General features: G+C 38.6%; 1 protein-coding gene across 1 annotated transcript in view; it reads right to left on the bottom strand.

Annotated features, from left to right (window-relative positions):
* The window catches only part of Rp1 (RP1 axonemal microtubule associated), a 108,331-nt gene that overhangs the window by 56,767 nt on the left and 26,305 nt on the right, over positions 1 to 25,259 (bottom strand). The window contains exons 5-13 of the mRNA XM_075968044.1: positions 24,103 to 24,235; positions 12,053 to 12,204; positions 11,167 to 11,245; positions 6,821 to 6,896; positions 5,376 to 5,452; positions 5,242 to 5,273; positions 4,957 to 5,086; positions 2,616 to 2,707; positions 393 to 569 (exon numbers count right to left, since the gene is read on the bottom strand). Of these exons, the coding sequence (XP_075824159.1) occupies positions 393 to 569; positions 2,616 to 2,707; positions 4,957 to 5,086; positions 5,242 to 5,273; positions 5,376 to 5,452; positions 6,821 to 6,896; positions 11,167 to 11,245; positions 12,053 to 12,204; positions 24,103 to 24,235 (948 nt within the window). The remainder of the gene's footprint in view (positions 1 to 392; positions 570 to 2,615; positions 2,708 to 4,956; positions 5,087 to 5,241; positions 5,274 to 5,375; positions 5,453 to 6,820; positions 6,897 to 11,166; positions 11,246 to 12,052; positions 12,205 to 24,102; positions 24,236 to 25,259) is intronic.

A 25,259-nucleotide genomic window follows, 5' to 3' on the forward strand; every position in this document is an offset into this window, starting at 1 on the left:
AGCTTTTATATATACACATATAGAGCATATATGCTGTAAAGAAAGAGACATAAGGATTAGGTCATCTATCTAACAATCAAGGAGTACAGATTCTAAGGGTTAGGAAAGTTCAATACAAGAATTGCTAAGGTTCCATGAGGAATTCAGATCTGCAGTTTAACCTGCAACCCCCCTTAGGCACAGGATGTTACTCCCTTCACAGTCTCACTGCCGCTGAAAATGCAGCCCCAGCACTGCACCCAAAGTCAGTAAACAGAGTAACAATGTCCTCAGGGCCTCCCTTGTGGAAAGAGATCTGATTACTGCAGTAAACGCCAGCTCCACACCTTTCAATAAGGCAGAAAAAAGTCGGGGCTGGACCTATAAGCCCTGATGGTTTTCATCGAGTTTACCTTAACGAAAACCACGAATTCTTTTGACAGCTCTGCATAGCCTGAAGACGACTTGTCAGCTACTTTGCCATGACGATCAACAAACAGGGTGTGACCAGGACACAGGGCAGACTCGAGAAGCACACAGCGTTTGGGCTGAGAAAGCACTCGCAGCTCAGTGAGAGCTCCTCCACTGGCCTGAAAGAGAATGAGAGAAGCCAACCCTGAAGGAACAGGGAAGATGATGGAGTTTAAAATCTCTTGACAGCAGTGTATATGCTATATAGTCCCTGAACTAGGCATCCCTTCAGGCCTTTGTCACTCTCACTTACCCAGCCTTATTGGCAGTGACTTGTTCCAAGGATATTCTTGTAAGCAAGAGCCCATGAAAGACTATTGCTCACAAATCAGGACAAATTCTCGAGATGTAATGTGCATTTCATCCTCACTTATTCTCCATTTAGTTATTCGAGTCCTTGTAACATAAGACTGCTTGAAACTGAACAGTGAAATTAACAATTTGTCTCATTCCTATGTTTTGCTTTTAAACTACATAACAACACTAGCAGAAGACATTCCTGTTCCTGGTCATGTTCGAGGACATTCATGCCCACTCTGTGCTCAAGGGAGGAAGCAGGGCTCTCTGGTAACTCCTGAATGTTGTGCCCAAGACTCTGGGTCTACCAACCTTGAGAAAGTTCAACTAGCCAAGGGTGGTAAGTTCCCACAGGATTGTTGGCCTTTGAGAAACCATTCACGGTTATCTAAGAACAGCACAGTGAGCAGAGTGGATCAAACCATAAAGTCAGAGGCTCCATGCCAGTGAGATCTTATGTGAAACAGATAAACTCTGACAGTAGCTGACAGAATTCCCTACCGGTAGATTGCATCCTAGCAAATAAGGGCTTAGACTTCATTCAATCTAGAAAAATGTAATGGAAATATTTTGTCAACTCTTTTTTTTAAAAAAAAAATAGTGGAATTGTTTTCTAGGGCTTTCTTTTTCTTTTATTCACTTTGTTTTGGTGTGTGTGTGCGTGTATGTGTGTGTGTGCGTGTGTGTGTACACACACGCGCGCACGCACACATGTGCAAGCGTGCATGTGTTGGGATGGAGAACAGAGTTTTATAGGCACTGCACACTGAATCAAACACTCAGGCCTCTCATCTCTACATTTACCTGTCTAGAGTCCATACAGATCAGACCCATATTTACTAAGCACTCACTAAGGAATTTTTCATGTACTCTGAAGCACATAGTGCAGGGTGTCTTTCTAAATCCAAAGCCAGAAAGAAAGAAAGAAAGAAAGAAAGAAAGAAAGAAAGAAAGAAAGAAAGAAAGAAAGAAAGAAAGGAAGGAAGGAAGGAAGGAAGGAAGGAAGGAAGGAAGGAAGGAAGGAAGGAAGGAAGGAAGGAAGGACTTCATAGATAACAACAGATTGGTCAATCCCTTAGCCTAAATTGTAGGCCTACACATGACATTAGAAGTTTCCTTCCGTTAAATGTGGGTTTGAGTCACTATGTAACATGTGCAGAAGATGTAAAATGAGTCAGATGCCTGTTTCTATGTTCTACATTGCAACCCTGGAACCTTAGTCCTATATCTCATGTCTGCATCTGTTAAACCGCATAACATTAGTTCTCTCGCCAGGTAGAAAACAGATTAAGCAGCATTATGCGATTAGGATTCAACACACTGCTCACCAACCATCCTATGTGGTGGCATTTTAAAAGAAATACTTTGCATGCCCTTAAAGGTAGTACATATGTTGAAAGACACTTTTCAAACCTAGACTAAACAGCACAAAACAGAACTGGGTAAAATTGTTTATTTTGTTTCTTCCTAACAGTATGATTCTTAAATCATTAAAAAACAAACAAACAAACAAAAAAGCCTCAGGTAAGCTCCCAAAGAGCACTGAAAACTTGAATGTTATCTGCCTATTTCAATTGCCATTTACACCTCAAATTTTCAAATCTTCGTGGAACAAAATAGTAATTTAAGTTTCTTGAACCTAATATAGAAAGTAAAAGTGACAAGACAAAGAAAAGGGGTGATTTGATAATTTTATGAAATAAACCTACATAAGATAAGTCACGTACAATGCTTAATAACGAAAATATACTGCCGACTGCCATGATGTAGCACACCTGAAAACCCCACATTCAGGAGAGCAGGGCAGGGGCCTGGGTTACCTAAGTGCGCTCTGTATCTCAAACGCTGCTACTCACCCTTCCAGTAGCAACTCCATTGTCAAGGGCAAGGGAGAGATACCTCATCTCACGGCTTTGGAAAATGCATATATTCCCTTTGTTGAAAACCACATCGAAGAGACCTAGAAAATATGCTTAATTATTTAACAAGTAGTACATTCTTTAAAAGCTCCTTTCCCTTCCATTATACACTGAAATCTTACAATGGTACACTTTAAAGAGTTAAGTTAAATGTTTGTAACTAATAAAAAGGGAAAATATTTACCACTATATATATATGAAAAGCCTAAGGTATAGTATATACTTTGGCTTTCTGGGATATATTTGAATAAAATAAGTCCTAAAATAATGGTTTCTTGACCCATGGTTCATTTCATTTTTTAATAAATGTGCAAAATGTATTTTTCTGTGTGTGTGTGTGTTATACCTTACATAGGAACACACATAGGTAATATAAACTATATAGATTAAGACATAATATGATGTTTGAAGGATTATTTCATTGTAACAAAATTTGATTTTCTAAGTAGAACCTGTTTTTCCTATCTATCCGACTGACATAGCCCACTTTGCATTAATTAAAACCTGAAGATCGTCACAGCATATCAAATGGGGGAGGGCTATAGCAACTATTCAGTGATGTAAGTTCCTAACACCCAATTTTTAACAAGAAACTACCCAACTTACATGTACAGATTCACATAGCATTGAGCAATGCAATTTATACATTAAATATTTATATTTTTATTATGATTAACTACATGGTAAATAGTTTTCGCTAACAGCCAGGACTGATAAAGAAAATAACTACAGACTGCAAAAAAAATTTTTAAATTCTTATGTATTTACAATTTAAATTCATTTAAAGTCACAGTTTTCAAAGTGAATTGTTCAGCAGATCATTCAGAATAGAAAATGGCTTAATTTAACCTGTAACTGATATTTTGTCTTCCCAATAAAGTGCATCTTAATGGTTTATAATTGAACACATTTATGAACTTAAATAATACTGATGAATAATTACAGATAACCCTAGAGACTGGGGTGTATCAGTGATGCGTTACAAACACCTTCTTCTTCAGAACTCCCTGCTTTATATATCTGGATCTCCTGATGTAAGACTATACAGTCATATCTCACCTAATGAAGAAGGCAATCTGCTAATGTGCCATTAAGTGATGTCATCATTGTACAGAGACTGTATATTTATAGAGGTATAGATAGCATATGTACCAGTCAGGGGTATGACAGGGTCCATAACTGAATGTGTGTATATAATATAAATTTTATTCATGAACTGTGAGGTTTATTTGTGCCTGTTGAATGTGGACTGAGACCACGGCAGGCACCTCATGTCGGTCCAAGCATATTTATCTCATGTCTACTAAGACTCTGTGTCCTACAGAAGCCTGAGTACAGCAGAGGAGAACAGCAGAGTGCAGAAGGGGATGAAAAACATCGTGCCCTGGGCTGGAGAGATGGCTCAGTGGTTAAGATCATCGCCTGCTCTTCCAAAGGTCCTGAGTTCAATTCCCAGCAACCACATGGTGGCTCACAACCATCTGTAATGAGGTCTGGTGTCCTCTTCTGGCCTGCAGTCATACATACAGACAGAATATTGTATACATAATAAATAAATAAATTTAAAAAAATCCTGCCCTGCAGGACAGCTGGAAGGAAAACACAACAGGGCCACTACCTTTCACCCTGCGGTAAAAGGTGCCTGCAATGGGAACAAGACATCAGGATCTCATCTGAGACGAGCATGCTCCGCCAGACAGGAACTTCAGCATGACTGCCTCAGGGATACCCCAGCCATTTCTGCTGGATATTTTAAGGTGATTTAATGATGCTTTCCTATCTGTCTTCACTTTTTTTCTCTTACTGGAAACCTCACTGAGAGGAAAACACTGTTCCTCTCAGGACTCTTCATTGGAAAACTCCAACAGGGCTTCTTCCTGCCATTTCTGCTGCATGTGGTGCGGACCTGACTTGCTCTTCGTCCGTCTGCTGCTTGCTATTTGTCCTCTTCTTGCTTTCCTGATTAGGCTACTCCATTCATTCAACTAGATGCTGTACGTGCTCGGTTCTATGACTATTTTCTGTCTATTCTGTCATGTTTTGCTTGTTCTTCTACTTTTACTTGTTATGTGTTTAAAGACTTACTCATTTAAAACCCAAATCCTGTCATGGTACATTCTGAAAAATTTGGCAAAAGTAAAAGATTTCTGGGTTCATAAATCAAATGTCTAATGAGTCAGAAGTGTTTCTGGCAGTGCCCACCCATGTTGCTTCACATAACTTCGCTGCAGTTGCATTTTTGAACACCCAAGAAGCTCACTTTTCATATCATATGAGAGAATCACGTTACCATATCTGTCTGTCTGCTCTCCCAGAGCATCGACGGTGCCATCTGGATGCAGACGGACAAACCCTCCAGTAAGCTTGTTGTAGAACTGAAGAGTATTTCCTTTCGTGAACTTCCAGCTCTCAGCAGCCCACTAAATATAACCAAAGCAGAGATTATCTGAGAAGGCAGGAAGAGAATAAACTACTAATCAGTAGTCCTTACCAAAGATGGCATACTGTTTTTGTTTAATATGTCAAATGGCTATTTGAAATTATTTGTACTAAACCATTTGAAATAAAACCTTACTGTTTCTTTTTTCTTAACTTCTAGCTTCTTCCCTGTAAACAAAAAGAAGGTGATTAATTTGAAGAGTATTGGGCTTTGTTTAGCATCATAAACCTGACTTTCTGTATGTGTTTATGTGTATTCGTGACACTCACTCACAGAGAAGACAGTGTTATCCCTAGCATACATTTCTCTGACAATTCTGCCGTCATCTTCTCCTTCGTCCAGCCATCTGTGGAAAGAAGAATGTGTCAGCTGCTAGCAAGCTTTTTGCTTAGCCATTGGCAGAAAAATACACGGGCACCGAGTTAATGCAGGGCACCGGCACAATGAAGTGCAGATGAGGAGGGAAATCCTTAAATGACAGGAAGGGTGTGAGGGAGGAGGAGGAATCACCCATCTGCTGAAGAGCAAATGTGTTCTTCAGTCCACAGGTGAGTCAGTCCGTTCTGCTGCTACTGCCAATGCATAGATTTTATATCTGGTGAGCTAATAACTTGATCCTGTTCTCTGGCTACCAACTACAGTTCAGTTATTTAGACAATGACGACTATTGGTTCCATAGAAAAGGAGGAAGGAGAGTGCAGAAAAATCAGTAAATCTGTCACTGCTGCTAGAGAAATGAGTCAGCAGTCAAGGCCCACTAGGAATGGGCCAGTGATTTCATAAAGGTTACTGCTAATATTTATTGTACAAATTGATTACTTTGTCTCTGATAAGTCTCATCAGAGACCACATTTTCATATCAATTCTTACTTTCCTACCAACATATAAAGGAAAATCATGCTTTAAGCTTTCACAAACTTTTCCAAAGTATTCAGTTTCAGTCACAAGGAATGATTGTACGTAAGACTGAAAATATTTTTTCCATAGAAGAAGTGGCTCTGAAGATTAAAGTCCTCAGACTTGATCGAGGAAAGTTTGCTTTTAACTGAATGGCAGTTAATGGAGACCTATAGTTGGTCTAGGTATTGAGAGCCAAGTGACTGTTGAGAGGTCCTCCTTAAACAGAATAGCCATATTACCTCTTCCGAGGCCCAAAGAGGCTTCACGGGAGAGTGGATAGAAAGAAGAACTGGATGGCAGGAAGGGCTATGAAGTACCTTTGATAGATACGACACAGCTGTGACACCAGGGAACTCACAGCAGCTGCAGGCGCCTATACAAGAACAAGTCTGCAAGCACGCAGTTATAACTGGGATTCATGCAGCCATGCCCAGGGTAGGTAATGGCAATTGACGTCTGCCAGGAGATAACCATTGTCTATAGCTCCACACACTCATCACACACTCATACACATGTGCCTGGTTAAATCTAATGGGAAATAAACAAACAAAAACTAACAAAAAAAGTGAAAATAGAATGGGAGCTCATAGGAGGAGAGTGGAGGAGGTTGGTGGGATGCAAGAAAAATAATAAAAAGATGGGGAGATGACTAGGACGTAGAACTATCAAAGAACAAATTAATAAAAAGGTTAATTTTCATAAATGTTATATACAAAACCTCAGGAACCAGGAATAATCTATAAGCTATCTAGTTCTCACCAATACACGAACTTAGAACTGTCTGATAGGAACTGACGTGCCAATGTAAACACACCTGTGACAGAAAAAGGCATATTCTTGGTTGGTGGTAGGATCCCTGACCACAACATCCTCGAGAAACCAGCCATTTCCTAAGAGCAGAGTTGAGAAGATAAAATGTATTAATGAATATGTAGAGTATATGGGTTATGGCATGCTTTGGGTAATAGGTCTCAATTCTAAATATATTCTGTGCAGCTTAAATCTCTACTACTTCCAAAAAACTATTTTTAACAGAAGGATATTGACAAATATTTAACATGATTCAACAAAAGTACAACATTATTTTGAGAGTTTTTATGACATATGTTTCAATATGACTTTCCAAATAAATATAGAATAATTATCCCCCTGATTTCAGAAATTACATTCGTGATGCTAAACCAAACAATTTTAAGAATATATATTTCATGAATTAGTACTTTTTATATGTCCATAAAATTACCAAGATTTCCCAAATATTGTAGAAGTCTATATAAACAATATATACATTTTTAGATAAGCTAAAAATAAAGCTACTCATAATGTATCTAAGGACTCAGACAAGTAAAGGTTGGTATATATAAAGACCATCATCTCTTTTTAAATGTTTAAATTCTTATTAATTTGCAAACTAAGGTTGGATAAAACACAATTTTATTTATTGGAAATGATAAAGTATTTTAACTACTAATAGTTGTTTTGTCTGCAAAGATACATCCTAAAATAGCCCCTTTAGCATCCTAAAATAGATGAAACTCAAGCTGATGGACTAAGGCTGAACAGCTTCAGAGCAAAACTTAACAAAGGTGTATATATTCCATACTTTCTTCATCCATTCTTCCATTGAAGGACATCTAGGTTGTTTCCAGGTTCTGGCTATTACAAATAATACTGCTATGAACATAGTTGAACAAATGCTTTTGTCATATGATAGGGCATCTCTTGGGTATATTCCCAAGAGTGGTATTGCTGGGTCCAGGGGTAGGTTGATCCCGAATTTCCTGAGAAACCGAAACACTGATTTCCACAGTGGTTGCACAAGATTGCATTCCCACCAGCATGGGATAAAACCGGACTCTCTGAACATGGCGAACAATGAGGACTGATGAGAAGCCAAGGACAATGGCACGGGGTTTTGACCCTACTTCATGTTCTGGCTTTGTGGGAGCCTAGCCAGTTTGGATGTTCACCTTCCCAGACATGGACAGAGGGGGGCGGACCTTGGACTTTCTACAGGGCAGGGAACCCTGACTGTTCTTTGGACTGGAGAGGGAGGGGGAGAGGAGTTTGGGGGAGGGAGAGAAGGGTGCGAGGAGGGGGAGGGAAATGGGAGGCTGGGAGGAGGCGGATACTTTTTTTTTCCTTTTCTCAATAAAAAAAAAACTTAACAAAGGCAGCGTGGCCGTCCTGGTCTGGTCTCTGCCCTGCTCCATGCCTCCTCATGCTTCACTGCCAGGCAGTGACACCCTCCCCACAGTTCCCTGGACTGCTGGTTTTCAAGCTCCAGTGAGCAATTGAGTCACTGTCACCAATCATGATAATGGGCATTGCTGGTCCATTCTCAGTTGCTGGGTCAAGAGGGTACGGAAGCCACAGGCCACCATGACCAAATGTCCCAGTCTGTGCAAGAAGGAGGAGGCTTACAGGGCATGATATTTCCTGTATTAGATTCATAACAAATTCCAGCAAGTTCCCAGACCACTTCAAAAATTAGTCACAAGATAAGTTTTATAATCCACGAGCTATTCCTAACTGTCACTGCCCCCAAACAATGTTATTTTAATTTTACTCTGAAGTGCTACAAAAAATACTCTTTTTTTTAAAAAAGAAAACTAGAAAGTTACTAGAATTCTAAAGCAGGTTTAAGAAGGAACAAAGGAACCTAAGTAGTAGCATTTTAAAGAAAAACTTTAAGTTTTTTGTTTTTAAGTTATTTTAAAATTATTTTTATTAAATATTTTTCATACAGCATATCTTGATTATGTTTTCCTTTCCCCAGCTCCCCTAGATCCATCCCACCCAACTTAATGATCTTTCTCTATCTCTCTAAAAAACAGAAACAAAAACTAAATAAACCAAAAAACAGGAAGACAAAAAAATGTCAAAGCAAAACAAAAATCCACAAGATAACATGGAGTTCATTTTACATTGGCCAACTATTCCTAGGCGTGAGGCTGCCTGCCCTGGAGTGTGGTTGACATCTAGTGACAGCCCATTGGAAAAAAACTCATTTTCATTTCCAAGCAGACATCAATTGCAAATAGCTTCTTGTTACGGGTTGAACTTTGTCTCCACTTCCCCTTTCAGTGCTGGGACTTTTGCCTGCTTTGAACCTGTACAGATCTTGAACATACTGTCATGGTCTCTGAGTTCATCTATGCATCAGCAGTGTTGTGTCTGGAAGACAAAGTGTTCTTGGAGTGCTACCCCATCTCTAGCTCCTTCATCTCTTCTTTCACACAGATACCTGCCCTAGAGAGAAAGGGTTTCATGATGACATCCCAGTTAGCACTAAGTGCTCTAAAGTCTCTCACTCTCTGGACATTGTCTATTGGTCTCTGTGTTAAATCTAATTTACTGAAAGAAAATTATCTGATGAAGTCTGAAAGATGCCTTAAAGGGAATGAGGAATTGATTGTGCAATACCAACTTTGCAAGTTAACAAGATAGCACAAAGCTGGGTCTCTGCTTCATGAAAAAGTCTGCTAGACATTCTGCAGGACACAGAAGAAAATCTGCTAGATACTATGGGCCTGTAGGCTGAAGATGGATGCCCCAAAGGTACAGAACAACTTTGGGTGACTGTCCAGGCAGCGAGATGTCTCTGTCAATTCTAGAGTTTTAGAAGTTGCTTACAATGTACTTCCTGTTAACTTATGTAATATTATGTGCCTGACTAACTGTCCAAACTTTCAAATATGATAAAGTTCTACTGTGTGGGATTTTTTTTATTTCTTTTTGACTCTTCATATATTTACTTGAATGCCATTTGTTAGATAGAGTCTCACTAGTATCAACGCCTCATTGAGAATCACTAATGTTAACAGGAATGTCCATAGAAATTTTCTTTCCTATACCTTTTAATGATTGTCACCTTGAATTTTACTCTACTGTATAAGATTATGAATAAACTCCAGTTTTATTTACATATTCATATTACATCATACTCATGTCATAATTGGATCTGTCATTTTCAATATTTTTTATACTTTATTGTTTTTAATTGAGCTATATATTTTCCCCACTCCCCTTCCTTCCTACCCTCTTCCTTTCCAACTCCTCGTATGCCCTGTGCTCCCAATATACTCAGGAGAGCTTCTCTTTTTCTTTTGCCTAGGCAGATCCATCTATGTCTCTCTTAGGGTCCTCTTTGTTGTCTAGGTTCTCTGGGGTTGTGGACTGTAGGGTGTTATTCTTTGCTTTATAGCTAAAAGCCACTTATGAGTGAGTACATATATTGAATGAGCTGGAGAGATGGCTCAGCAGTTAAGAGCACTGCCTGCTCTTCCAAAGGCCCTGAGTTCAATTCCCAGCAACCACATGGTGGCTCACAACAATCTGTATTGAGATCTTGTGCCCTCTTGAGGAAGAGACCTGGTTAGTCATCCTCATCAACTTGACCATGAAACCCAATATGGGTAAGTTCTAAAGAACCACTGTATAAAGGCTACCCATGCATGCTTCAGCATTGCCAGGGCATAAATTTCATTTTCTTTCTTTCTTTCTTTCTTTCTTTCTCTCTCTCTCTCTCTCTCTCTCTCTCTCTCTCTCTCTCTCTCTCTCTCTCTTCTCTCTTTTGTTTTTGCTTTTTTGTTTTTGCTTTTCAAGACAGGGTTTCTCTATATATCTATGGCTGTCCTGGAACTCACTCTGTAGATCAGGCAGGCCACAAACTCACAGAGATCCACCTGCCTCTGCCTCCCTAAGTGCTAGGATTAAAATCAAGGAAGCAGGAAACACAGTCAAGTCCTTGCAGTCAAGACAGGTGTCTCAACCCACCTCCGTTGAACAATGAGAAACCTTTCAAGAAATATCATTGCCAGGAGATACTCTGGTTGCCTCCATCATGGGCATGATCCACAACATTCACAAATTACCTCTTTCTAAAAGATTCTGGAATCCCAGGCCGATCGTATGGCATCCACTAAATTAGTTTATACCATTTTGAAGAGAAATACATCAATTTAGTAGGAGATGTGGGAAAAATATTTTTATTCCAATAATATGTAATAGAATCTTCCTTTCCTTCCTTCTTTAGACCCTTCCTTCTCTAAAGATTATCTTTCTATAAGATATTCCGACTGTTTTTAGATGCATGCGGAGTTTCATATAGATGGAATTGAAGCAGACATCCATAAGAGCTCTGTGAATGAGCCTTACCTGGGCCGAGTCCGTCATGGCCTATCACAATCTTGCATAAATTTCCAAGATTTACAGCTTCTAGGAAGAAGGTATCAATCTGCAATCAGTAAGAGAAAAACTCTGATTAGATGTAGATTTTAATTTTGATTCTCACCACGAACATCTAATCTATGTAACTTCTGAGATCAATAACATGTATTCTGAAAAGCCTTATCTGTTGCTCCCACAGATATGTGGCTGGATAGGTCCTATGGTTCATGGCTGTCCCTCAGCTTTGCTTAGTGTCCCACTGTATACCCCCAGGTTACAAAAGCAAAGAAAACATGAAAATTTTAAGACTGATCTCTACTCAGTGCAGGTGACGCTCACCTCCACCTTTTTTTTCTTATTTGAAATTTTTAGTCAGGCCACCTAAGAGGAGTATCATCTGCATGTTTAGACTTCCTTCCATTACAACAACAGAACACTCAAACCAAAATCAGCCTGTGGAAGAAAGGATTTGCTTGACTTCTACATCCCCATCACCCTCTACCATTGAGGGAAATCCAGGCAGGACCCCATGTAGGAGCAGAGGCTTCAATCATGAAGGCAAGCTGCTCACTGCCTTGCTGTTTTTGTGAATAACCCAGCACCACCTGCACAGAGGTAACCACCCTCACACCAACCGTTAATCAAGAAAATATTCCACAGACGTGCACGCAGTCAAATCTGTTAGGGGCAGTTCTTCAGTTGGGGTTCCCTCTTGCAGAGCATCTTTAGTTTGTCTCATCATGGCAAAAAGTAACCAGCATACCACCAGTGACTGTGTGATTCAAATGTGTAGACTGGCCACTGCAGCAAATCCCACATGCTTTTACCACAATCATACTTTTAAAACCAGACAAAGTGATCTTTGTTTACTTACTTGTCCTCTTAAAAACTTTACAGCACTCTTTGATCTAGAGAGTTTCCTGGATCCTGTGTCTCCTTTCTCCCCATAGATAGAAAGGTAGACATTGGCCATTGTTCCTGCATTCCAGAGCTCGCCTGTTGTAATATACACCTCGTATTTGGTCACTGACAATAAAAGAAAATAAATTTAAGTTTTAAGTGCCACGAGTTACTGACATAATTGAAAATCAAGGTTATAAATATGATCGAGAACCCAAACTTTAGGTAAGATGTAACAGAATATGGCACCTGGGTACCACCAGGCCATGCAGCCAAGGATGCTCAACAGAACCATGGGCATTCTGATGTGACCTGCTGAAGAGGCACGTGGGAAGAAGACGAAGTGTTAAAGTAGCACCATGCAACAGGTTGGCATTGTTCTTTCTTCAAAGTTCCCCAGCCTGGATGCCGTGCAGAAGAAACTTGGCAAGAGGCGTGAGAGCTTAGACTCAAATTACTCTGGTTTTGGTTGCACAAGCAAGGGCTACAGCTATTAATATAAAGACAAAGGAAAGACATTCTACCCTCCTCCCCATTGCCCAGCCTCTGGAATCCCAGTGCTTCCTCCCAGAAGCCTACATTTTGAAATAGAGGAAACTTCCGTTCTGTTTAGTGGAGCTACGTTGCAACAGACTGAGTCATCAACCTCCAATGCCCATTTTTCTTTTACTTCTCTAGACACAGGGAGACCGGAAGTACATAGGACAATACACTTAAACCCAAGCTTTTCAGCCACAGGAACAGAAAGATCTGGGAACTAGAAAGGCTTTAAGAACTGAATAGATATTTGAACCACAGTTCACAAGAGACAGATTGGAATTTGTGACCTGGAACTAACCAATGTAGCCAACTGCACTCTAAAGCAAAACTATTAACATTCTTTATAAATTTTATTGAGCAGAAACTCATATCTGCAGTGTCCAAGATACAGTATGAAATTCCTCAAGACAATTAGCAATCATAAAACTCGCAGCTGTCATGGGTAAAGAGGCTAAAGAGACATGGCCAGTGAAGTAGCAGCACCATTGGCTCACAGCTGATGGCTTCCAGATGACACTGGTATTATTATATAGCAAGGACTTTAGAATATCTATCATACAAACGCCCTCACTAATAATTATGAAGGTTCTTAAAACAAAACGAACAAATGAGAAAGTCTCAGCAGCAGAGGAATAGAATATTTAAAGAAGAGCCACGTAAAACCTTCAGAACTGTCAAAACCTTCCAAAGTGAAATTTTGATTTCACTTACTAGTCTCATAACCAGACCAGAAAAGGAAGACACCAATGAAAAACGTGTTGAGAAGTGACCAGACGCTCTGAACCTGAGGGAGAGGAAAGGAGCTAATGTTCGTGCCTGGTGCTCCAGAGGCAAGAAAGATGGATGCCAGAGTCCCAAGTGCTCTTTCCCTCCAGTTTCCCACCTGAGTTCCATCCTTGGTACTTGAGCATCAGTGACCTTTTCACATGTGCCAAACATATAAAGGTGGGTCTTGGAAGGAGGAACCGCTAAGATCTATATCTATTTTGGAGTACAGCTACTTTTGCAATCACCCTCTGTGGACTAATAACGCTTCTCGTCAAAGTTATACCTGACAGATATGAGCAGTCTAGTTCTAGATTGCCGCATTAAAGTCACATAGTTCTTTGTTTCCCTAGTATATATAAAGGTTAAATTCACAAGTGACCAGGAGCAGTGTCACAACCCTGTAGTCCCAGATAGTCAGGAGACTGAACCCTGAACCTCAAGGCCAATCTGGGCAATGTATTATACTTTTAGAGTAAATTCCATTTTTAAATGCTATCTTCATAGCAAAATTGTGTTCTGTTTAATGGAATTTAGTCTAAAATTGTGTGTGTGATAATTTTTAAAAGCATCATTGGGAAAAATAAAAAACAAAAAATCATCAGACCTATCCATCTCTCAATCATTCTATTTTTGCCAGTGGGGAGTCTTGCTTTACATTAATGGTGGCCAAGCCATGGCAGGGTAATTGTGGCCATGTCTTAAAACAGAATAATAACACTGACTAATTCTCCTTCTGACAAAGACTTTGTAACACATAATACTACCTGACAGAATTTTCCCACACTGGACTTTCTTTCAAAAGTGTAGTCTTCTCAAATCATGATGTTGCTATATCAAATATATTAATGTAGTCTTGTAAATTGTAGACTATTGTTCCTAAATTCTTCGCTAAGAATACTTCCTGTTACTAAACCATTTTTATACATAAAAGGTAATTGTTCATTTTTTAAGGTTTTGTCCTAAGATTGCATCAAGAAATTCGATCACATCACATCTAATGTCTTAGTTAGCGTTTCTGTTGCTGTGATGAAACACCATGACCAAACGGCAAGTTGGAGGGTAAATGCTCTATTTGGATTATACTTCCACACTACTGTTCATCATCAAAGAAAGTCAGGACAGAAACTCAAACAGGGCAGGAACCTGGAGGCAGGAGCTGATACAGAGGCCATGGAGGGGAGCTGCTTACTGGTTTTCCTCCATGGCTTGCTCAGCCTGCTCTCTTGTAGAACCAAGGACCATCAGCTGTGGGGGGCACCAGCCACAATGGACGGGGCCTTCCCAATTTAATCCCTAATTAAGAAAATTCCCTACAACCAGATCTAAAGGAAGCATTTTCTCACTTAAAGTGCCCTTTTTTTGAGATAACTCTAGCTTGTGTCAAGTTGGCACAAAGCTACCCAGCACATCTACTTGAATTGTGTAGCTAATCCTGCTAATCCTACCATGACTGCTTTGAAGTCTCCAACTTCTGAAAGTCAATCTTTAGTGTTGCAATCAACTTCTCCAAACTACTGTTAACATTGAATTTTAATCTCTTCCTATCAATAGTGAATAATCATAATGGCATTTTGAGTGGTAGCTTCTTTATAGGAGTTTTGCTGAGATCTTCCAGAAGAATCAATATCTACAACAATCACATGGAGCGTATTTCTTAAACTTTATGACTTAAAGTAGAAACAATTCTTTGGTCCATGGGCTACAGACAGTATGTTGTGATAGTGGCATGAAAACATTAGTCTTATTGCACATCTCCATCAGAGCTATTGGCTGACCAATAGCATTGTCAAGAGCAGTAATATTCTGAAAGGATTTTCTTCTGAGCAGTGTGTAATTTTGCTATGTTAAAGTTAAAGCCTTTTTTTTTTGTTTAAACCGAAAAAGGGGAAATGATGGAGGAAGGTCATTGGTTAAATAAAAAGAAACTGCTTGGCCCTCATTGGTTAGAAGATAGGTGGGAGGAGTAAACAGAACAGAACGCTGGGAGGAAGAGGAAGTGAGCTCAGACTCGACAGCTCTCCTCTCGGGAGCAGACACCTCAGAGAGACACCATGCTCCCAGCTCCCAGGCAGACGCAAGCAATGAAGCTCCGACCCAGGATGGACATAGGCTAGAATCTTCCTGGTAAGCGCACCTAGGGCACTACACAGATGATTAGAAATGGGCTAAATTAGTATGTGAGAATTAGCCTAGAAGAGGCTAGATAGAAATGGGCCAAGCAGTGATTAAATGAATACAGTTTGTATGTTGTTATTTCGGGCATAAGCTAGCCAGGCAGCCGGGGTGCTGGGGACGCAGCCCCCCGCCCTCCTGAAGAGTTGTTGTGAACATATTACTACAAAATGCATCTCCTAACAAGAGAATCAGTCTGTTTTTTGAAGTTTTGAAGACAAATAATGATTTTTCTCTGGATAAGGAAGACTCTGACCGCATTTTCTTCTATCACAAAGTGATTTGCCTGCATCTTCCAGGAGAGCTTTATTACAGTCTAACAGTCTTCATCACTTCCAGCTGGACCTGCCAGAGAACTAGCAAAGGCTTCTGCATCAGAGCCAACTGCTTCACTATACCTTCATGACCGGGAGATACTTTCTTTTATTAAACCTAACAAAACAACCTCTGTAGCTTCCAACTTTTCTTCAGAAATCTTCACTCTTCCTTCAGCATTCACAAAATTCAAGATAGTCAAGCTCTTTGTCATGGCTAAGCTATGACTTAAGAAAGCATTGTGGGTGATTTGATTCTCTGTGGGGACCACTAAACTTTATAACAACATTAGTGATAGTTTGTTCCTATCATTTGTGTGTTTACTGTAGCAACAGTTTTAATTTCTTTCAAGAGATTTTCATTCATTGTCTGACTAACTGGTTGCAAAAAGCCTGTTTTCAAGTTCTCTGGGCCCTTGACATTCCTCCCTCACTATACTTGATCACTTCTAACTTTTTTATTTAAAATTAGGCATGCACTTAGCCTTAGATTCAAACATTTAGAGGCCACTCTAGCATTATTAATTGACCCAGCTTTAATAATGTTATACCTCAGGCAATAGAGAAGCCAAAGATAGGGAGATAGGAAAATGATTTGTGAGCTGAGCAGTGCACACACATACACACACACACACACACACATTTGCCCCCATTAAGTTTGTTGATTATGAACATAGTCTGTGATGCCTTAAAACAATTATAATAATAACATCGAAGATCACTGATTACAGATCATAATGAATAAACATAAAAACATTTGGAATATCATGAAAACTCCCAAGCAAAATAAGACAGGGAAACACACCAAATGAACATGGCAACTATAAGACAGGTGCAACAGCGTTGTCAAAACCTTCAATTAAAACAAAAAAGCCGCACATCAGGAAAATAAGACATGCTTGTATTCTATGCTTCAAATTTCCTTAAGAAAATAAAAAGCAACGAAGCAACTCATATTGATAACCCCTAGAGAAGAAGAGAGAAAAGAGAGGTCAGAAAAATGGTGGTCTGCCACCTTCTAATTAAGAGTGTTTGTTTTGCACACAAGAATGGAGAGAACAAATATAAAAGTGAACTGGAGATGTCCTTACCAATTGACATATTATTCACTTAGGAGTCAAATTTAGAAACAAAAACACAATATAGTTGGTTCATTTTTCAAATGTCCGTTCGTCATCAGAGAGAGCTCAAAAGCAAGCCTAGATCTGCATTCTCCTGGAAAGACCATCATGATGACACCAGACCAGCCAGCTTTATGACAACCACAGTAACTAAGCAGATTCTTCTGCGTTCAGCTCAGCTCTAACACCAGAGGACACACACTGAAGCTGGTGAGAATGTGCTGCATTTTTCCGTGGCTGAGCTCCTCTCCAAGCCTAGCACATATACTGTGACTAAGTTAGGTGTACTCCTGGGTATGAAAGTGTTATTATTCAACATCCACACAATGAAACACATTAGCATAATTAACAACAAGCATCACATAATTATCCCATTAATGTAGGAAATGTTTGTTTTAAATATCTTTTTTGCTTAAGAAAAAAAAACTTTCCACATAAGAAAACCCTTCAGCCAAACTGTGGAAGTAGGCCATGTCTGAGTCTGTGACCCTTCTAGGGTCTGTGCTGATGTCAGTGACTTGTGAATTTATAGCAAGTCTCAAAGAGAATGAAATACTTAAAACTCAGTTCACCCAAGACAACAAAACACTTGCCACTGGAAACGATGAAACATACTTACTTCCTCCAATCTGCATTTTTTTGTTCCATTGTTCCTTCTTTCCTTAGTCCCCCTTGCCTTCTATCCCTTTTCCTTGAAATCTCATACCCTAAGTCCCTTCCCAGTTTCCTGGCTAAACGAGATACTCCAATTTATGTACACATGTATCTAAAGATTCACAGCTAAAATCACTGCAATGTAAGAACCAACAGATAGATAGTCCATGCTTATAAATGAAGGAATTAATATTATTTAAATGCCTATATGATCCAGGGAAACCTAAAGACATAGTGTAATCACTATAAAAATTCAGCATAAAATTTATTGAAATAAAAAGCATAATAAAATACATTATTATCTAGATTTAATTATCTCTAGATAATTAAACTACCTTGAAGAACAAAATGTTCATTTTCTTGATTTTAAAACATGCTACAGAGAAAAAGTAACACAGCATTTTACAAAATGACAGAAATGAATAATAGAGAGCACAGCAGCAGCACTTAAATTCAACACCAAGTCATTTCAGCAAGTATGAGAAAACTGCACAAGAGGGGACGGCAACTTCTTCAGTGAAAGGTGTTGGTGAGCTGGCTATCTACATGAGAAATAATGAGCTAGTCCCTTATATTATACTCAGAAAATAACTCAAAATGCACTGAGGACCTACACACAAGATCCAAGATAATAAAGTGCAAAAAAAAATACAGAGAAAAGGATGGTAGAACAAATTTCACATTGATTTTTCAGGCAAGAGAACAAAATAATAGGCAACAAAGGCAAAAGCAGAGACATGTACAGGATATTAAACTTAAAATATTCCACACTGCGAAAGGAAAAATCAAGAGCATGAATAAGTAAGCCATAAAATTGTGAGAAACAATTGCAAATTGTATATTTATTATGCGGATTGTATACAGAAAATAGAAGGAACTGTGAAACTTGACAAAATAACAATAAGACAAAAAATTCATAGTTTGCAAAAATAATAGACAATTCCTCCAAATAAAATAAATAAATGATCATGAAGCATATGAAAACTCAGCATAAATATAGAACCAATTCAAAGAAAAGACACAGTATAAAACACTACTCAACCATTCAGATAGCCAATGTGAACATAACAGAAACAAATGTTACAAAAAATGAGGGAAGAAAACTAAAGACAAACAACAGTTTCAGCACTTGTGTACTGTTGTTAAAATATTCTGGAATTAAACGCTATAAGGCTCCTTCAAAAGATTAAATAATATTCCCACATAATCCTGCAGTCACAGAAAGAGTACAGGTGTTCATCAAATATAGCAGGGCTGACTACTTTTCTTATTTCATACTACTTTATTTTTGTTATATACAAAAATTCTATTTATCTAACAGTGGACATTGATTTTTCTGAGTGTATTGTCCATAAGGTGGCATTGAAATGGTTAGCTCAGATTTAAATATCTCTTTTTAAAGTTCTGTTTTGTATTACATGGTCTTATTGTAATACATCTTATTTTATGAATATTGTTATGTTCCCCATACATTAAAAGAAATAATCCTCTGTGCATGCTGGTGAGCATCTTTAATCCTAGCACTCAGGAGGCAGAAATAGATGGATCTCCTTGAGTTCAAAGCCAGCCTGGTCTACAAAGTGAGTTCCAGTACACCCAAGGCTGTTATACAGAGAAATCCTGTCTCAAAAAATAAAAGAAGAAGGGAAGAATGAAGGGAGGGAGGGAGGGAGGGAGGGAGGGAGGGAGGGAGGGAGGGAGGGAGGGAGGGAGGAAGGGAAGGAGGAAGGAAGGAAAGAAGGAAGGAAGGAAGGAAGGAAGGAAGGAAGGAAGGAAGGAAGGAAGGAAGGAAGGAAGGTGATGTGGGAGTCCCCTCTGTGTGCTGTGATTACCATTAATGAATAAAGAAACTGCTTTTGGACCTATAGCAAGGCAGAACTTAGGTAGGCAGGAAAGCTAGGCCAGTGAGTGTTCTCAGAGTGTGGAATTAGCCATGCTGGTTTTAGACCTTACTTTGGTTCAGTATTTCTTCACCATGCCTCCTTTCCTCTCCTTTAGAATTCATGACCTCTACCTTTCTATTTTGGAAGTATGTGATCCTACTTTTCATTTTGATTTTACAGGGGATTGCTATTAAGAGATTGCTAGGAGTATGCAAAGAGATTTTGCACTTTGGCCTTTTAAATATTCCCTGTTTTCTTCTTAAACTGTATTTTTCCTTGCTTAGCTTGCTTCTTTTCATTATAGACCTGCATAAGACTGGTCACTAATAATCATGTGACACAGCACAAGGCTGTTTTGAGATCTCTTCTGCCAACACCATTGATACAAAATTCTTCAAATTAGCCTACTGTGGGATAATGCTTTTCTACAACTGTAAAGATTTGTCACTCATATCGGTTTAATAAAATGCTGATTGGTCAGTAGCCAGGAAGGAATTATAGGCAGGAGCACCAGACTAAGAATTCTGGGAAGAAGAAAGACAGAGACACAGTCAGCAACCACATGGAGAAGAAGCAAGATGAATTTTCACTGAGAAAAGGTACCAAGCCTTTTCTCATACACAAGAATTATTGATTAATTTAAGTTACAAGATGAAGTTAATAATAAGCCTGCACTAATAGATCAAACATGCATCTCCTTTAAGAGAAGCTTTCTGACTCAACTTTAGCTGAAAGAACCTTGAAGTTCTTTTAAGAGGCCCTGCCACCAAACATGGTGTTTATGAGCATCCGGCACCGTGCTTCTGGGCAGTGTCAGGGACATTGAAACTCCACAGAGTTGTGGCAAAAAAAAAAATGTCTGCCACCAGTACATCCTACATGAAGCTAGACTCTGAGAAAGCTAAGGACCTGAATAATCATACAGAAACTATATTAATTACAACACTCTTAGATAATAGCTCAGGCATATTCCTAGCTAGCTTTTACATCTTAAATTAACCCATTTCTATTAATCTATGTATCACCATGAGACTGTGGCTTATTGGTAATATTCTGGCAGGTTTCTTCTTTGGTGGCTATATGGCATCTCCTCTACTCTGCCTTATCTATCTATCTATCTATCTATCTATCTATCTCTGTCTGTTTGGATTTCCCACCTGGCTTCACTCTGCTAAGCCCTTGATTGAAACGGCTTTACTCATCAACCAAGAAAAGGATCACATATACTTAAGGACATTCCACATCAAAAAAACAAAATGAAAGAAAGAGAGATGGAGACACACACACACACACACACACACACACACACACAGAGTGGAGGATGGAGGAAGGAAGGCAGATAAATACAAATAAATACAAAGGGCCTCAAATAGTCAGAATAACCACAAAAAGAGAGAGGTTGGATATATAATAGTAACTGATTATGAATTGTGTTGCTCTGTCTCAAAAATAAAAAACACACTCCAAAATCAGAATAACAAAAGCAGCATGGTACTGGTACAAAAATCAATGTTTAGAGCAATAGAATGGAACAGAACAGAAGAGTGGAAACAAAGAATAAATCCATGGAGCTACAGCCATCAGCTGCTGCTGAGAAAACTATATATACACATGCAGAAAGGTTAAACTAGATCTTCATCTTTCTATTCCAAATTAATTAAGGTAAAACTGTAAACTTTGAAACTACTCGAAGAGAATACAGATAAAAATATGTTAATATGTAGGCATAAGTTTGAGCTCAGATCCTCCATGTCCTATGTCTGAAGTATATCGTAAGACACAGCAACAGGGTCTTACCTTGAAGTTCTAATAATTGTGGCAACAATGCCAGCTTGTACTGTTTGGGGTTTTCTTGGCCCCTCTTGGCCAAGGATTCAAAAGAATGTCTCCAGATCTGGCACCAGAGTTTCAGTTAGATAGTCTATGGCTCTTGTGAGGTAAGATTATTTTGAGTTTATAAAGTAATGTTCCCCTATAGTTTTTACAAACACCTTTAAATTTATATCTCCATCCTCATTTTTGCTCTATATTATGCTCCAACTCTCCTCTCCATTTAGGTCTCCTCCTCCTGTTTTCCCTCCTTTCCCTCTATAGCACCCATGTCCTACTAAGCTTCTAGTCAAATGTCCTCCATCCCTTTCCCATAAGTCCCTTTTACTATCTGGCTTCTGTAGTTACCTCAGATTACATGCTCAATCTAAATATTCATAACTAGGATCCACAAATGATACATGAAGCTTTTGTTTTTCTGAGTCTCAATTGCCTCACTCAGTATATTTTTTTATATTCAAGCTAATTCAATCCATATACCTGCAAATTTCATGACTTAATTTTTCTATCTATCTAACTAAATAGAATTCCATTGTGCATATGCACCTTTTTATCATCCATTCATCAGTTAAAGGATGTCTAGGCTGTGTCCCTTTCCTGGCTATTGCGAATAGAACTGCAAAGAATATTCTAAGCAAGAGTTCTGCAGTAGGATATGAGTCTTTTGATAAATGTGAAGGAGTGTTATATCTGGGTCAGATGGTAGGTCTATTTTTACCTTTTGAGTTTTCGCTATATGTATTCCCATAGCAGCTATACCAGGGTATAATAATCCTTCCCCTGTATTGATGTGGGATTCCTCTCTGGATGCTGTGAATGTGCTTTGTTACCATTGGTTAATAAAGAAGCTTCTTTGGGTCTCTGGCAGGGCAGAATAGAGCAAGGTGGAAATTCCAAGCAGAGATAGAGGAGAAAAGAGGGCGAAGTCAAGGAGATGCCATGTAGCCTCCAAAGGAGACAGATGCTTGGGAAACTTACCAGTAAACCATGAGCCTCATGGTAAAATATAAAATAATAGAAAAGGATTAATTCAAGGTGTAAGAGCTAGCTAGTAATATGCTAGAGTCATTAGCCAAACGGTATTGTAATTAATATAGTTTCTGTGTTTTGGGGACTGCAGGCCACCAGACCCTGAATTTCCTGTAAAAAACTTGTTTTCCTCTGCTCTGAACAGCCTGCAGCTGCCCAGAGCACGAGACGCTGATGGCAAGGGAGTGGTTTCTGGTGGCTTGCAGCTGAAAAATCCTGAGTGCTGGGGATTTTTCACTACATAAGCTGCCCCTGAGCACAATAAAGCGGGCATTCTTGTTTCAAGGATGCCCTGTGTCTCTGTATGTCTTTATGTGTTTAAATCTTCCGGCCCTAGCCTGACTCATGAACTCGAAACATCTCGTAGTGTAGACACTGCACTATAGGCATAGTACTGTAGTACACGTAGTATCCCGGATGCTACACTGTGTGATTATTTGGGGTCTGGGCGGCAGGGAAACAAGCAAGCAGCCTCTGCCTACATTGTATCCTCATCAGCCTTTGTTGTTCATTGTTTTATGGGTGTTAGCAATTCTGACTGTGGTAAGATTATGGAGTATTTTAATTTGTATGTCCTTGTTTACTAAAAACATTAAACACAATAAAGATGTTTGTTAGCCATTTTTATTTGTTCTGATGAATACTCTTTATTCAGATTCATAACTTTTTTCTTAGGTTGCTTGTTTCCTTGATTCTTAAGTTTTCTTTTATAATCTGAATATTAATTCTCTCTCAAATGTATGAATGAAAATGATTATTATTTTGTAGGCTCCATTTTTACTCAGCTTATAATTTCCTTTGCTTTGTAGATTAATGGATTTTCTTAATCAATGTTACATAAAATAGGAAGAGCCTTATAAAAGAGACCAACAGGAAAACTTTGTTCTTCTCCTGTTTGCCTTAGCACTTCCCTGGCAAGTTCAACCACCCTGTTGATGAGTTCAACTACGCTATACTCTTATTGCTGCCTCTGCTGCTACATTGTTTCATTAATAATAAAATATAATTTCTGTAGGCCTCCAGCATAGACTGAACACCAGTGCCTGGTTAGAACTCCTCAGGCCTGCAGTGCCAGAGAGGGACAGCAGAAGCATTCAGCCTGGTAGATTGAGAGAGTTACCTGTTCTTGGTCTCTCCAGTGTGAAGGCAGCCACTACTGAACACCAAGACTATACTAGGTATATTACTGGGTATAGGCTGTGCGAGACAGGAGAACAAACCCACTATTCTATTCACTTAGTTCTATTGCTGTGAGTCACAACCCCCTTAGAAAGCCTCCATCTCCAAAATATTTACATTACATTTCATAACAGTAGCAAAATAACAGTTATGAAGTAGTAACAAAATAATTTTATAGTCAGGGGGTCACCTTAATATGAGAAACTGTATTAAAGGGTCACAATATTAAGAAAGCTGAGAACCACTGCTCTAGAAGATGTTGAGTATTATCTTCTATCAATCTTATTTTCATTAAGTGGCATTTCAGTCGACCTTCCAATAGGACTAACTGCAATATGAACATATTACTGAACACTGATATATAAAACAATTTAAGAACATTTGCATGCATTTTTCATAAGAGCAACAATAATTGATTTAAACATTAACCATATTAATCACTCATTCAATCACTTATTCAACACGGATTTATTGAGTTCCTTGTTGTTCCACATTTGAGCAGGTTGCTTTTCCCTGAACTTCACTCCTCCTTACCTGGAAGGACAGGTTGTCCTTTACTTAAAATTGGGAATTCTCGGCAGATCTCGCCATCCTCCTGCTCTTGTGCCAACCATCGTTGAACAGGAATATAAAACTTTTCTCCAGAATTTGTATTTTGCAATTCAATCTGTAAGAGAAAAAAAAAGTATCAAATAATAAGGTGGATTTTGTCCAAGTCTGATACTTAGGTCATAGTTCAAACTTAAAAACTACAAAGTTTTGAATAAAATGGTAATAGCCTACTATCTGGAATCTTATTTAGCCAAAACAACAAACTGTGCAAGGTTTTTTTATATATATACTTAGAATAAGTTTCTGAATAAAGAATGTGTCTTGGAGCAGTTTTGTCTTGGGAAGTGGAGCAACTCAGAGGTGGGTATAAGTTTACCATGCACCAAGTCCTAGTTCAATCCCACCACCTCCCCTCCTGCAACAGGGGAAGTTCTTTCTCCACGGGCTCTCAGGCAGGAGAGCTCTTTCGATGAGAATGTATTTGTGCTAGAGGGAAATGAAAGAATAGTTCACTCTGATTGTTGTATTTTTCCATTACGATATTACATAACCTTTTCAAATCATTTAACAAGTGTCACAGCACACTAGCTTCATAATTAATATAATATTAGCTATTAGCTAGTAACTAAATTAGATGGAAAATGGATTTATGATAAACTTTTATAAACTTATTCAACAAAATAAAAATGTTATGTAACTAAGTATCAACTTTGTATCCTTCTTTGAAAGTCTAAAAGGCAAAAAGAACATTGTTTTATACAGGGAGTAATTTTGGGTTTTTTTTTTGGTTTTTTTGTATTTCATATTATACATTTTATTGTTTTGTTTCTAATAGTTTTATAAACAGACCTGTGTGATTGGCTTCTGTTCCAATACTCTATCAGATTTTACCTAGAAACATTCACAGTAGTGAATCTTATAGACTTTAAATTTTTCTCAGATTTTTTGTAATACTCACATAAGTAATCATTATTAACATTTTTGAAATCTTATGTCAATTCATTGCAAATATTATTTGTTCTAATTTTTACCCCCACAATGAGTCCTATGAGAAATATTCATCTAGAAACACACTGATATTCAGATATATGTTCTGCTGAGACGAATGTAAATTATAAAGCAGGAATTAGCATGGAGTT

This window comes from Microtus pennsylvanicus, chromosome 3 (genome assembly GCF_037038515.1).
Source record: "Microtus pennsylvanicus isolate mMicPen1 chromosome 3, mMicPen1.hap1, whole genome shotgun sequence".
Taxonomy (NCBI): Eukaryota; Metazoa; Chordata; class Mammalia; order Rodentia; family Cricetidae; genus Microtus; species Microtus pennsylvanicus.